We start from the raw sequence: 12,199 nt of genomic DNA, 5'->3' as shown, positions 1-12,199 counted from the left end.
TAAAGGGCTTAATCACACAGAAAGTAGTTGGAAAAAAAATGGTATTCAGACTTTAGCCTCTATGACTACAAATTATAAGATTCTCTTTTCTGTTTGTTTTAACTGTGCCATTCAGTCTTAAGTAAAACACTTAAAACGTGACTGTCAAACACTGTGCCTGGACAGAGACAGGGTATAGTTGCAATGGGTGGAATTACTGCCCTTGAAATAAGAGGGCATGGTGCTGAAGTTCTGTACCCTGTTCTTTCTAGAAACAGAAACAGAGGCCCCTAAAAGAAAACAGATAAGGAAGAGCTGGGTAATTTCTTTATAGAAACATGTGTGATTTGCCCTACGCATTCACTTAGGTTTGATAGCTCAGATTAAGAGGCAGAAATGAACAATTAGTTATCAAATATTTACTTTTTACTCTGGAATTGTCCCAGCTATCCAAGGCAAACGTCATTTATGAGTGCTGACTTAAAATGGAAGGAATTGAGATTTAGAAAATGAGCAGTTAGGCACAGATCAGCCATTTATCAGATTTTAAATGGCATGTATATTAACAATCGTATATAAACATGAACAATAACGGCTACCATTTAGTAAGTACTTACTTATTCCCAGGCACTGTACTAGCATGCTATACACATTTACACTTAATTCTTATAACAACTTAGAGAGATAAATTCTATCATCTTCATTCTACAAAGGAAGAACCAGGGCTCAGAGGGGCTAAGCCAATGTTGCCCGAGGTCACACAAGTCTACTGGACTCTCGAACCTGAGCTGTGGTGCACGGCCTCTCATACACTGTTTCAACCTTGTCATATCAGCTTTGTGCAGGGTGGTGTTGGTATGTCCAGAGTTCAGTCCCCAGGTACCTTGGCACAAAGAAACATTTCTCCTTTAGAAAAGCTTTTCCTATCTTAGACTTGCTCTCTCACAAGTATACAATAACGTGTATACACAGTCTTGATAATAGGCACTTATTCATATAATACATTTTTATTAAACACCTATGTGCCAAGCATAGTTCAGTATACTGGGAGTATAGTGGTTTTTAAAGCTTATAGTCCAGTGCCAGAGAGACTTTAAACAAATAATCATACAAGTGTATATAAAAGCACAAAAGTGTATAAGAATTCTTGAAGACAATTTAAAGGTTGAGAAGAGACTGTAAGAAGAGGACATGTATTTGATGGGTGGGAGAGGACCGGGGTCATCAACAAGGACTTCTCTGAGGAAATAATATTAAAACTGAATCCAGAAGGAAACAAATATGAAAGAATAAGGTTGAGAGTATTTCAGGGAGAGGAAAGGGCAAATGTCAAATGTGTAACGTGGAGAACACTTGCCAGATTGCAAGACACACACTTTAAAAACCTACACATAACTGTGCTACATTTTGGGGGAAGGATGCTACTTCATGTCAGGCTTGGTGTTATATAATAGGAATACAAGGATAAATATAGCAGGACTTCCCTGGTGGCACAGTAGTTAAGAATCAACCTGCCAATGCAGGGGACATGGGTTTGAGCCCTGGTCCGGGAAGATCCCACATGCTGCGGAGCAACTAAAGCCGTGCACCACAATTACTGAGCCTGAGATCTAGAGCCCGCGAGCAACAACTACTGAGCCTGCATGCCACAACTACTGAAGCCTGCATGCCTAGAGCCCGTGCTCTGCTACGAGAGAAGCCACTGCAAGGAGAAGCCCGAGCACCGCAACGAAGAGTAGCCCCCGCTCACCGCAACTAGAGAAAGCCCGCACACAGCAGCGAAGACCCAACGCAGCCAAAAATAAATAAATAAAAACTTTAAAAAAAAAAGGGTAAATATAGCAGATCTCGTCCATGAAATAGCTCAACTGTAAAGATAAATGGTATGATGAAGACATAAAAAAGAATGCCTTGGGAGTGGAAGAAAGAGCAGTGAAGGTGTCATAAACGAGGTCTTATCTGAGTTGAGTATTGACGGGTGAGCAGTTCATAGAACACACTAGTGGGAGTGTTTCTGCAGTGGAAGGAATACGGTGTGTAAAGGCATGGGCAAGAGAGAATGATGTAGCCCCAGAGAGAGATGTGGGACTCCTTGTCAGAGGAGGGGCTGGCACTGAGGCTATGGCCAGGCTGGGAATGGTTTTGTAGATCCTGTGCAGAAGTTTGGGCTTCACAGTCTCAGCCAGGGGCAAAGGTTGGGGGTGTTAGGCAGAAGCAAAATATTTAAGATGTAACTGTGGGGGGCATATGGGGTCTGAGTTATGAAATGGTGGTGGGTAGAGAAATGAGGAGACTTGTAATATTCCGAGGAAGAGATGATGAGCTTCTCAGCTAAGCCAATGGTAGCGAGATTGGAGAGGAAGGGCCATGGCTAAGACACATTGGTATGTTTAAGAGCACTCGGCCATGCTAAGGGTAAAGAGAACGTGTAAAGACCTCATTGTAACCCCGAGCCCAAAGATACCTTCCTTCCTCAAGACATTGATTGCAATCTGATAAAATTGTGTTTGTCTGTCTCTCTGTATGTGTATGGAGAGACAGTATTTTATCTATGTCTATATCTGTATCTGTATAGGTATAGGTGTGTATCTATATGTCTATATCTGTCTATCTGTCTATCTATCTATCAACCAATCTACCTGTCCATCTATCCATCTAAAATGACCACACTCTGGGACTTCCCTGGTAGTCCAGTGGTAAAGAATCCACTTTGCAATGCAGGAGATGTGGTTTTGATCCCTGGTCGGGGAACTAAGATCCCACATGCTGCGGGGCAACTAAGCCCGTGTGCCACAACTACTGAGCCCACACTCTGGAGCCAGCGCACCACAACTAGAAAGAAGCCCACACACCACAAATAGAAAGAAGCCTGTGTGCCACAACGAAAGAGCCCACATGCCACAACGAAAATCCTGCATGTCGCAGCTAAGACCTGACACAGCCATAAATAAATAAATAAATAAATAAAATAAAATATACTTTAAAAAAAAGTAAAATGACCACAATCTGAAGTCCTTGTAGTTGTGTAGTGATCAATCTGCCCAGCCATGTTAGGACACATTGTAACCCACCAGCCCACCACTGTCAATGAGAAGATAACCAGATGCATGCATGACCTGCAGGGGAGGGTCCCCAGTGTCTGCAGATGTGACTGGGAACACACTGTGCTACTTGTAATCCTTTAATTAGACTCTTGTGGGTCCTGCCAGTTTCTTTGAGTAATTTCAGCATTTCTGGTAAGATTGTTATACATGTTTCATGTTTATCTGTGTATTCATAAACACTAGTGATAGATAGATAGGTGATATATAGGTAGGAAGATAGATGATAGATAGGAAGATAGATGATAGATAGATAGATAGACTCATTTGCCACAGATATGTGTCTGAAAATTGAACAAAGCTCTCTTGTCAAAATACGTAGAAGCACTTAAACTTATTTCCAAGTACTCCTTTGCTCAAAGGTTATCACAGAAACAAGGGGAGGATCATGATGCTATTGCCAAATTCAAATCAGATTTAAATGAATTAGAAGTGTTGAGTACCTCCCTTGGCAAGCTCAGTGCGGGAGAAACCAGGATGACTGGGCCACCCCACACTCAGCGGCAGGTGCTACGCTGGGGAAGCTGCTGACCAGTGGCATCGCCGTGAGGGAAGATGCAGTGGGAGGACCTTCGAAGCAGAGGAAACAGAAAATGCAAATACAAATATCGTGTTTAGGGCATTGATGGGAGGTTAAACAAAGAGGCGATATAATATAATGGGAAGAATTCTGCCCTTTACTGACCACGTGACTTTCGGCAGTTTACTTAACCCTCCCCATGCCTCAGTTTCTTCATTTTTAATAGTGAGAATATTTGTTCTATTTATCTCATAATTTCTGAAGAATCCATGAGATAATGCATGTGTAAGCAAGTTGAAAGTCATCAAGTTGTATGTTAATAAGTAATACATATTATTACATATTACATACTAATAATGATGTCATAATTGAGAACAGAAAGAACTTTCCTTCCTCCCACGGCACTATCTGTGTTTCCTGTCTTACTGGCGACCCTCACCTTTGACACTGTCCTTACCTTTCCTCCTTTGGGAAAGTGACAGAGGACAGTGTGGGCCTGCAGAAGATGGAGGGGTTCACTGCCTGGGGCTTGCTGAAACGTTTGCATCAACCTTCACCATCCCCCTCCAGGAAACTCCCTCCTAATGGGGGAAAAGCACCTGGGGAATGAGGATGTCCCTCAAATATCCATAGAATTTTACAAATATCTCCTAATCCAAGACCTTTTAAATTATCCGATGAAACATAACATACATGGAACTGATAGCCCTGAATCGGGAGCCATATTGAGCAATCTGTCCCTGGGCATCAAAGCTGCAATGTCCTAAATTATCCTCCACTGACCAGCTATGCCCCCAACCCTCCCACCGCAGCTGTGTCCACCTTACAAACAGAGAGACTCTTGGGTCTAGAGAAAGAGAGCTTCAGATGGCCTAACACATCTGGCTAAAGCAGACGTTATTCTGAGAATATTCTGGAAGGTTCACTGAAGTTGTTGCTTTATAAAAAAGTGAGAAAAAGTGTTGACATTTCTAAGCCCAGAACAATTTTTTAACAAGCTGGAAAATACTGAAAAACGAGTAGTACAGTTTTCTCAAGAGAATGCAGTGTAGTTAGAAAGTACACTATTTTTTCCCACTGTGTATTTTGGTAAAATATGTGCAAAGAAATTTCAGGCCAATTCCTAATGCAGAAATAATCCAAAATGTGGCAGATTTATAAGCCAGGTAATTTTTATTTATTTGCTAATGTGGATTCCCTTAAGATCGCAAATGTTCTCCATGTTACTTATGGCTTCTCCTTGAAAAGACTTACCTCTAAGATCTCAGCAGCATAAAACTCAAGGCTGCAGAGTTGTCTGGATCAAGCATCAGTCATAATTCTCCTCTGCCACTGACTCAGGGTAGTTTGGAATCCACTAGCACTCTACCTGTTTGGTAATTAACAATTCATAATTAAACTGGCAGTTGGAATAAATCAGCATAACTATAAGCTTGGAGCCTCCTCTCTCTGTTGTCCATCCTTCCTTTTATTTTGAGAATCTGAAAGAAAATTGAGAAGAAAGCTTTAGGTATCAGAAATCCTCCATTAAAGGCTTTGCCCTCCTTAGTTTTGGGATGTGTTCAATCTGTTCTTTGGTTCTTTCTTTCAAAGAGGAATTAAGCAGGTACCCTTGTCAGCCTTGTGCCAGACACTGAGGAAAGAGAGGTGGGTGTCATTCCATCCTTATCCTCCAGCACCTCACTCTCTAGGTAAAGAGACAGGCATAAAATAATCATCTGTAAGTACAACACGTTCACTCCCCTCCCCAGGTGGGGAGGTGGGAGATTCTCTTTACAGGATTTGGGGAGAGGTTAGGGAAAACTGCAAAGGGGAGGTGACCTTTGATGTCCCTTGAAAGATGAGCCATGTCTTTTCAGGTAGGAAGTGAAGAGAAGAGAAGAAAAGCAAAGTTTTGGAAGGGCCTGTACCTTTGCCGTGTTCCCGGGGGAGCTGGGTCCAGAGTGTGCAGTGAGTGGCCTTAGTGAGGACACTGCCGGGAAGAGGCTTGTCGCTGGGTTGGGATTAGACTGCAGAGGGCTCAAGTCAGGGAATATAGGCTTGTGCTAAGCCTGGGGGGCACGGTGAGCTAAGGGAGCGTGTAGCGGGGCTAACAGTTTGATGAGATTATTGCCTGAAAAGATCACTCTGGTCACATGGAGGGGGAAGGTTGGAGGATCCAAAATTGGAAAGAGACCAGGTGGGATGGTCCAGGTGGGAGGTTGTTGCAGTTGACCATGTGGAAATTGGTGAGAAACCCAACCAGGTTGAGGGCGATGAGAAGTAAGATTAGAGAAGGAATCTAGGTATTTTCTGGTGCCCAGCTTCAAGTTGAATTAAAAATCAGGCCTGGAGGTAGGACAAGGTAGACAGCAAGACCAGGGGTCATGTCAGCCTTTGTGATGCTGACAGGTAAATGGACGTGGACCTGGCCCATGAGAGGACAACAGTCTGTTCTGAAAGATGGCATCATTGTTGTTGTCATCCTTATCACCGCTGTCATCTTAGCAGCTACCAGTGATTGCTCCCTTTATACCAGGTGCCCTGGTCAGCCATTGTTTAACTGAAACCTCATAACATGAGTTTAGCTACTGCTATCATCTGTTTCACAGGTGAGGAAATCAGAGCTTGAAGAGATGAAGACAATTTACCTTGCCCAGATCACTCAGCAGGTGCGGAGCTGAGCTTCAGAGCTCTGCCCCTAACTACTCGGACATGATACCATTAAAAATAAATTGTATAATATGATCTTAGCGTAACAGTAGTAGCCGGGGCTGCTATTGCTGGTGGGGTCTAGGGGAGAAAGCAATTAATGCTGAGTGGGAGAGTCAGTGAAAATTTAACCGAGTTTTAAAGGATACATTTTAAGGAAGGAGCAAGAATGTCCAGGAAAAGAAATGTGAAAGAAAATAATTCCAGGACGGGACGACCTGTGTGAGGTCAAAGAATTCAATAGTCTGGAGTGCTCAGGAAATGGTAACTAATCCAGTGCGGCTGAGGCTTTGTGAATGAGTCATTGGAAACAAAGTCTGAGCTGGGGATTACTTGTGTGGTTCCTGCATAAGCCAGGGGTTCCACTAAAAGGAAGGAACACATGGGTCCGATAGGGACTCTTAGAAAACTTTGTATTTTCCCTTTGGTTCTGCTTTTCCATCAACCATCAGTAATGCCTGTCTCTTCAGTTACTGTTTCCCCAGAACCCCCCACACACACCTGCATCCTGGTACATCCAGACATTATGTAGAGCTGCTTCCATGAGTGCCCTGTACATGTTGTGTTAATGGTCACATCCTTGGTGAATCAAGCATAAAAATCTAAAATTTATTATTGAGAATAATATTTATTTTAAAAAACATGCTGTATGAATATTTATAGGCTAACACCTCCTTTTGTGCCAAGAATCGTTCTCATATATTTCTTTTCCCCTCTGTCTCCTTACAGTTCCTCCCCAGATCATGAATATCTCCTCAGACGTCACCGTGAATGAGGGGAGTAGTGTGACCCTGCTGTGTCTTGCTATTGGCAGACCTGAGCCAACGGTGACATGGAGACACCTGTCAGTCAAGGGTAAGGCATTTACTTGGAGGAAGTTTTCAGAGTTGGTATATTGAAGACTTGCTTCTAATGCACAACAGAAGTTCAAGACTCAGAAAGCAATGCTGTATTTGTAACATAGTGATAGAAGAACAAATAGATTACATGCATCAGTCACTGGGTATTCCGTTCCAAAGAAGGGCTTGTAGAGAGCATTTACTGAATTATTTTCTCAGTCTTTTTTATGACCTTAGAAGCCTTTTGTTTTCCCAGCTATGAAGTACAGAGATGCCATAAGAATAACTTCCAACAAAGATACTAATGTCTCAAGGTGGGGATGCATGGGTCAGTTTGTTGTCTGTCCTTTCTTGAAGTAGCGGGCTAGAAAGCTAGACTGTGCACTGAAAATGTTGGTGTTATTTTGTGCATCCAGGAGAAAAAGGATCTCCTTCTCAGTGCTTTCAGGACACTTACCCAGAGTGGAAGAACGATGCTGGAAATGGTCAAGTGCTCCTGGGCGTGCCTGTGCTGGGCGCTCAGTGATTGGTATTAAAACGTTAGTTATGATCACCTCCAACTTAATAGGGAGGGAACCAAAAGGACAGTGGACCTTAGCCCTTTGGAAATAAAACTTACTCTAAGTTGAACTTGAGAGATGGGCAAAGAGCCACTTGATGTATTTATCCTGTTAACAGAAACTGATTAATTCTATAAATTATACAAGAAACAAGTGCTTTCTCAGGCATTAGAAAATATAAACATGAAACCCAGTGAAAAGGAAAATGTGTGGAGTATGCTTGTGTGTGATATATAAAATAATATAAATCTAGAGGAAAACTAGGAATAAATCTTAGTAATGTTCAGCTAGACAAGGACTTGCTAGTTCACTAAAAGCTCTAAGCATAAGAGAAAAATGATAAATTTGCTTTTGTATTATTTTCCTGTGATTGCCATAACAAAGTACTACAAACCTCATGGCTTAAGCAACAGAAATGTATTTTCTTATTGTTCTGGATGCTAGGTGCCCATGATCAAGGTGTAGGCAGGATTGGTTCCTTTTGAGACCAGTGAGGGAAACTCTGTTCCAGGCCTCTCCCCTAGCTTCTGGTGGTTTTCTGGCCATCTCCGGTGTTTCCTGGCTTATAGGTGCATCACTCCAATCCCTGCCTTCATTGTCACATGGACTTCTTCCTGTGTGCATCTCTCTGTGTCAAATTTTCCCTTGTTATAAGGATAGCAAACACACTGGATTGGAGCCCACATTTATGACCTCATATTATCTTAATTACCTCTATAAAGACCCTATGTCCAAATAAGGTCACATTCTGAAGCACTGGGGTTAGAACTTCAAGGTATCTTTTGGGGGCGTGGGGGTGGAGTTCTGAAATTCAACTCATAACTGGCTTCATCAATATTGAAAATACCATTAATAGTAAATGAAAAGACAAGCCACAGATTGGGAGCAAACATTTGCCATCCATATGTCTGACAAAGAATTTACATCTGTGCTATATGAAGAATTCTTACAACATAATTCTAACCACCTACCTTGAAATGAACAAAACACTGAAAAAGACAATTCACAAAAAATATATATATGAATGGAATAAGAACATGAAAATATGCTCAACATATCTATCATAGAAATGAAAATTAAACTGTAATCAGATTCCACTACACAACTACTAGAATGACAAAAATTTTAAAGACTGACAATATCAAGTGTTGATGAGGATGTGGAGCAACTGAAACTCTTATACACTAACTGTGGGACCATAAAATGGTATTGTTACTGAACTTAGTTTCAGTAGCTCGCCACTCAAAAGCTAATAATTCGAGAGGCAAGTGTCAGTAGAAAGGAAAGTTGCTTTAATCATGAAAGCCAGCAATCTAGGGAGATGGTGGACTCATGTCCAAAGACCAACTCTGAAGATTCTGCTCAACCAGAACAGTTTTTGAAGGGAAAATGGGGGGGGGGGAAGAATCTCAGTGAATCATTTAGGCAGGAGGTTGGGTTCTGCATCATTCTCCATTGCATGCCGACTGGCTGACTCTCTCTTCAGATGTCATCTGCCTTCAGGGTTGCTTGGGGGGTGCTATTGGGGTAAAGAGCTAGTCTTACTTCTTTTTATCTAGGAAAAGAACCAACAGGTTAGACTAGGCATGGTGTGCCTTCAGGAGAGCATAGGTCAGGAGTTCGTTTAAATTGCCTAGTGATCTCATTCCTATAATTAGGGTCTTTTAAGGTTAGAGGGGAACAGAAATGGACAAACAGGAAAGGGGCAAAAGTGTTGCTTTCAGTATAAGTACTATGGAAAACAGTTTAACACTTTGTTAATAAAGTTAAACATACACTTAGCATATGACCCAGCAATTCCACTTCTAGGAATTTACTGAAGATAAATGAAAACATATGTCCACAGATATACATTGTACACAAATGTTCATAGAAGCTTCATTTATGATAGCCTTAAACTATAAATAAACCAAAACCCTCACCAGGTAAATAGTTAAGTTGTGGTAAATTTAAGCAACAGATGGTTTCTCAGAAATTATAAAAAACCAAACCATTGATACATGTAACAAAATGGATAAATCTTAAAAGCATTCTGCTAAATAAAAGAAGCAAAAAAAAAACCAGGTACTGTATTATTTCATTTATATGAAATTCTACAACAGGCAAAAACTAATCTAGAGTGACTAAAATCAAGTCAGTGGTTACATAGGGTTGGGGTTTTGGGATAATTGACTACAAAGGGTACAAGGGACTTTTTGGGGTGATGGAAATCTTGAGCACCGTGGTAGTTATATTGGTGCTTAAATTAGTGAAAACTAATCAATGCTACACTAAAAATGGGTGCATTTTGTTGTCTTTGAATTAAATCTCTATAAAATTTGAAAACCATACCTACAGAGATATAGGAAATAATGACCTGAAAATGTGCCCCTAATTTGGAACATTAATTATGTGAGAAGCATTCACCAAATGAAAGACTGGATTTGCTACTAGGAGCATTATTCAAACTTTCACTATCTCATGTTCCCTATGTACATTGAGAATACATATTTCAGCCCCTGCCTTGTTACAGGGAAAGATAATGATAATAAATCCACCAGACATCCTTTGTGTAAAGACCTCAGGTATTGAAATCCAAAATGTCAATATTATAAAGCAATATTAACAAGAATATTAAAAGAGGCATAAGAGATATCACAAAGCTCAACTTTAATATAAACACAGCAGTAGCTTGTGTCCCAAAGATACAAGCCCCCTCCGTGGAAATTTTGCTTAAAGTCAGGCGGAATTTTGATTTACATTATACACAAAAATATGTCTAACCATCAGACTAATTTCAGTGCATTTATGTGATCCTAAACACACAGTTTTCTCAGCCTAGGAATCTTTTGGAAGGCACTTTGACTTTGTGGAACTGTTTTAAAGCAATTCTTTATAATGGTTCCATGGTAAGTGTTCCCTCTTAAAATAAGAAAGATTCAGACATATTCCTAATCTTTTATATAACATAAGAGTTGCAATGCAGCCTCAAAAAATAAATCCCAAATTGACATTCTCTCTCTCCTCTTTAAGTCTCCCAGCCTGTGTTCAGCTTTCAAGTTCCCATTTGTGTTTTCATCGCTCTGGCCTTCACTTTGCTGTCTCTGATTTCCCCTTTTGTCTTTCTTCCCCACCTCTCAGTGATATTTAAACATTTAAATTCAAAGCATCATTTCCCTAGTTTGAAAAAAACTAGAACCTGGAGGATTTGCACGTTTAAAATTTGTACCTGCAGGGTGACCACTAATAATTATTTTTAGAAGGACACACCTTCTCACTTGGAGTTGGGGAGACTTTGGGAAGTTGCTTTCAAAGTTTTAGAAGAGCAGCCAATATAACTTGAACAACAAATAGTATTTTTAAAACAATTGACTGTTTAGTTCAGCAAGCAAGAGTAAGAAATAGAAGTTGTAATGACATTTCCTTTGAAATTCCAACAAAATTACATCAGAGAACATAGCCCCCTAGACAGCTGTGTTCTGATAATGTTAATGCAATGTTTGAAAACTATTGTTTAAATTTGGGGATCTATATAGCAGGAATGAATAAACAAGCTTCCATTTAGAAAAAGAATATTTTAATTAGCAGATTATTAAAGATTAAGAATAGTGGTGGGCTTCCCTGGTGGCGCAGTGGTTGAGAGTCCGCCTGCCGATGCAGGTGACACGGGTTTGTGCCCCGGTCCGGGAGGATCCCTCATGCCGCGGAGCGGCTGGGCCCGTGAGCCATGGCCACTGAGCCTGCGCATCCGGAGCCTGTGCTCCGCAACGGGAGAGGCCACAGCAGTGAGAGGCTCGCGAATGGCAAAACAAACAAACAAAAAAATAGTGGTTATAGTTTAAAATGGCAGACTAAGCACATGACAGTCTCTGTAAATTGTAGAAAAATGTAAAGACAAATGAACTAATAAATCCATGATCACACTAGAAAACAGTAATCATTTGTGGATCAGAAACAATGAGGAATCTCTGAAATATAAAAAGTACATAGACATAATGAAGGAAAAATGCAGCTCCAAAGAAAAAACAAAACAAAACAGGAATACGATCTATGCCTGAAATGATAGTTGAAAAAGGAAGCATTTTAGGTCTGGTAAAATGTTAAAAACTGATTGGAGCTGAGGGTAGGCAGGGAAGGGAGTCCTGAGTGCATTTGCCGATTTCCACGATGTCAATAGTCCCATCCTTGCCACTTTCCTTGGAGCCCCCTTGAAGTAACTTTGTTTTTTAGGTATTTTTAGGTTTTTGTTTCCTCTTGAAAACAAACAACATTGTAAATCAACTATACTTCAATTTTAAAAAGAAAAGAAAACAAACAAGCAAACCCCAAACAAGTCTTTCTTATGAAAGCAGGGTGAAAGTTTTGAACAAAAAATCACTGTGACTCCAGATGTGGATATAAAGACTCCTAGTGTTTCTGTCCAGACTAGATGTGCAGCTGGAGTCCTCTGACCCCCAGTTCGCTTTGCAATACTGACGGGTGCACCAGTATTCCCAGAAACTAGGCAGGCAACCCCACAGCACATCTGCC

The 12,199-nt window shown here is 40.9% G+C and overlaps 1 protein-coding gene across 2 annotated transcripts in view; it reads left to right on the top strand.

Annotated features, from left to right (window-relative positions):
- The window catches only part of OPCML (opioid binding protein/cell adhesion molecule like), a gene marked incomplete at both ends in the record, with an annotated part of 1,094,036 nt that overhangs the window by 985,069 nt on the left and 96,768 nt on the right, over positions 1–12,199 (top strand). For both annotated transcript variants that reach the window (XM_082627771.1, XM_082627772.1), the window contains one exon: positions 7,021–7,146. In XM_082627771.1, coding sequence (XP_082483897.1) covers positions 7,021–7,146 — 126 coding nt within the window. The remainder of the gene's footprint in view (positions 1–7,020; positions 7,147–12,199) is intronic.

This window comes from Mesoplodon mirus (genome assembly GCF_964341445.2).
Source record: "Mesoplodon mirus genome assembly, chromosome: 7".
Taxonomy (NCBI): domain Eukaryota; kingdom Metazoa; phylum Chordata; class Mammalia; order Artiodactyla; family Ziphiidae; genus Mesoplodon; species Mesoplodon mirus.
This window is presented reverse-complemented; position numbering and strand designations above follow the sequence as displayed.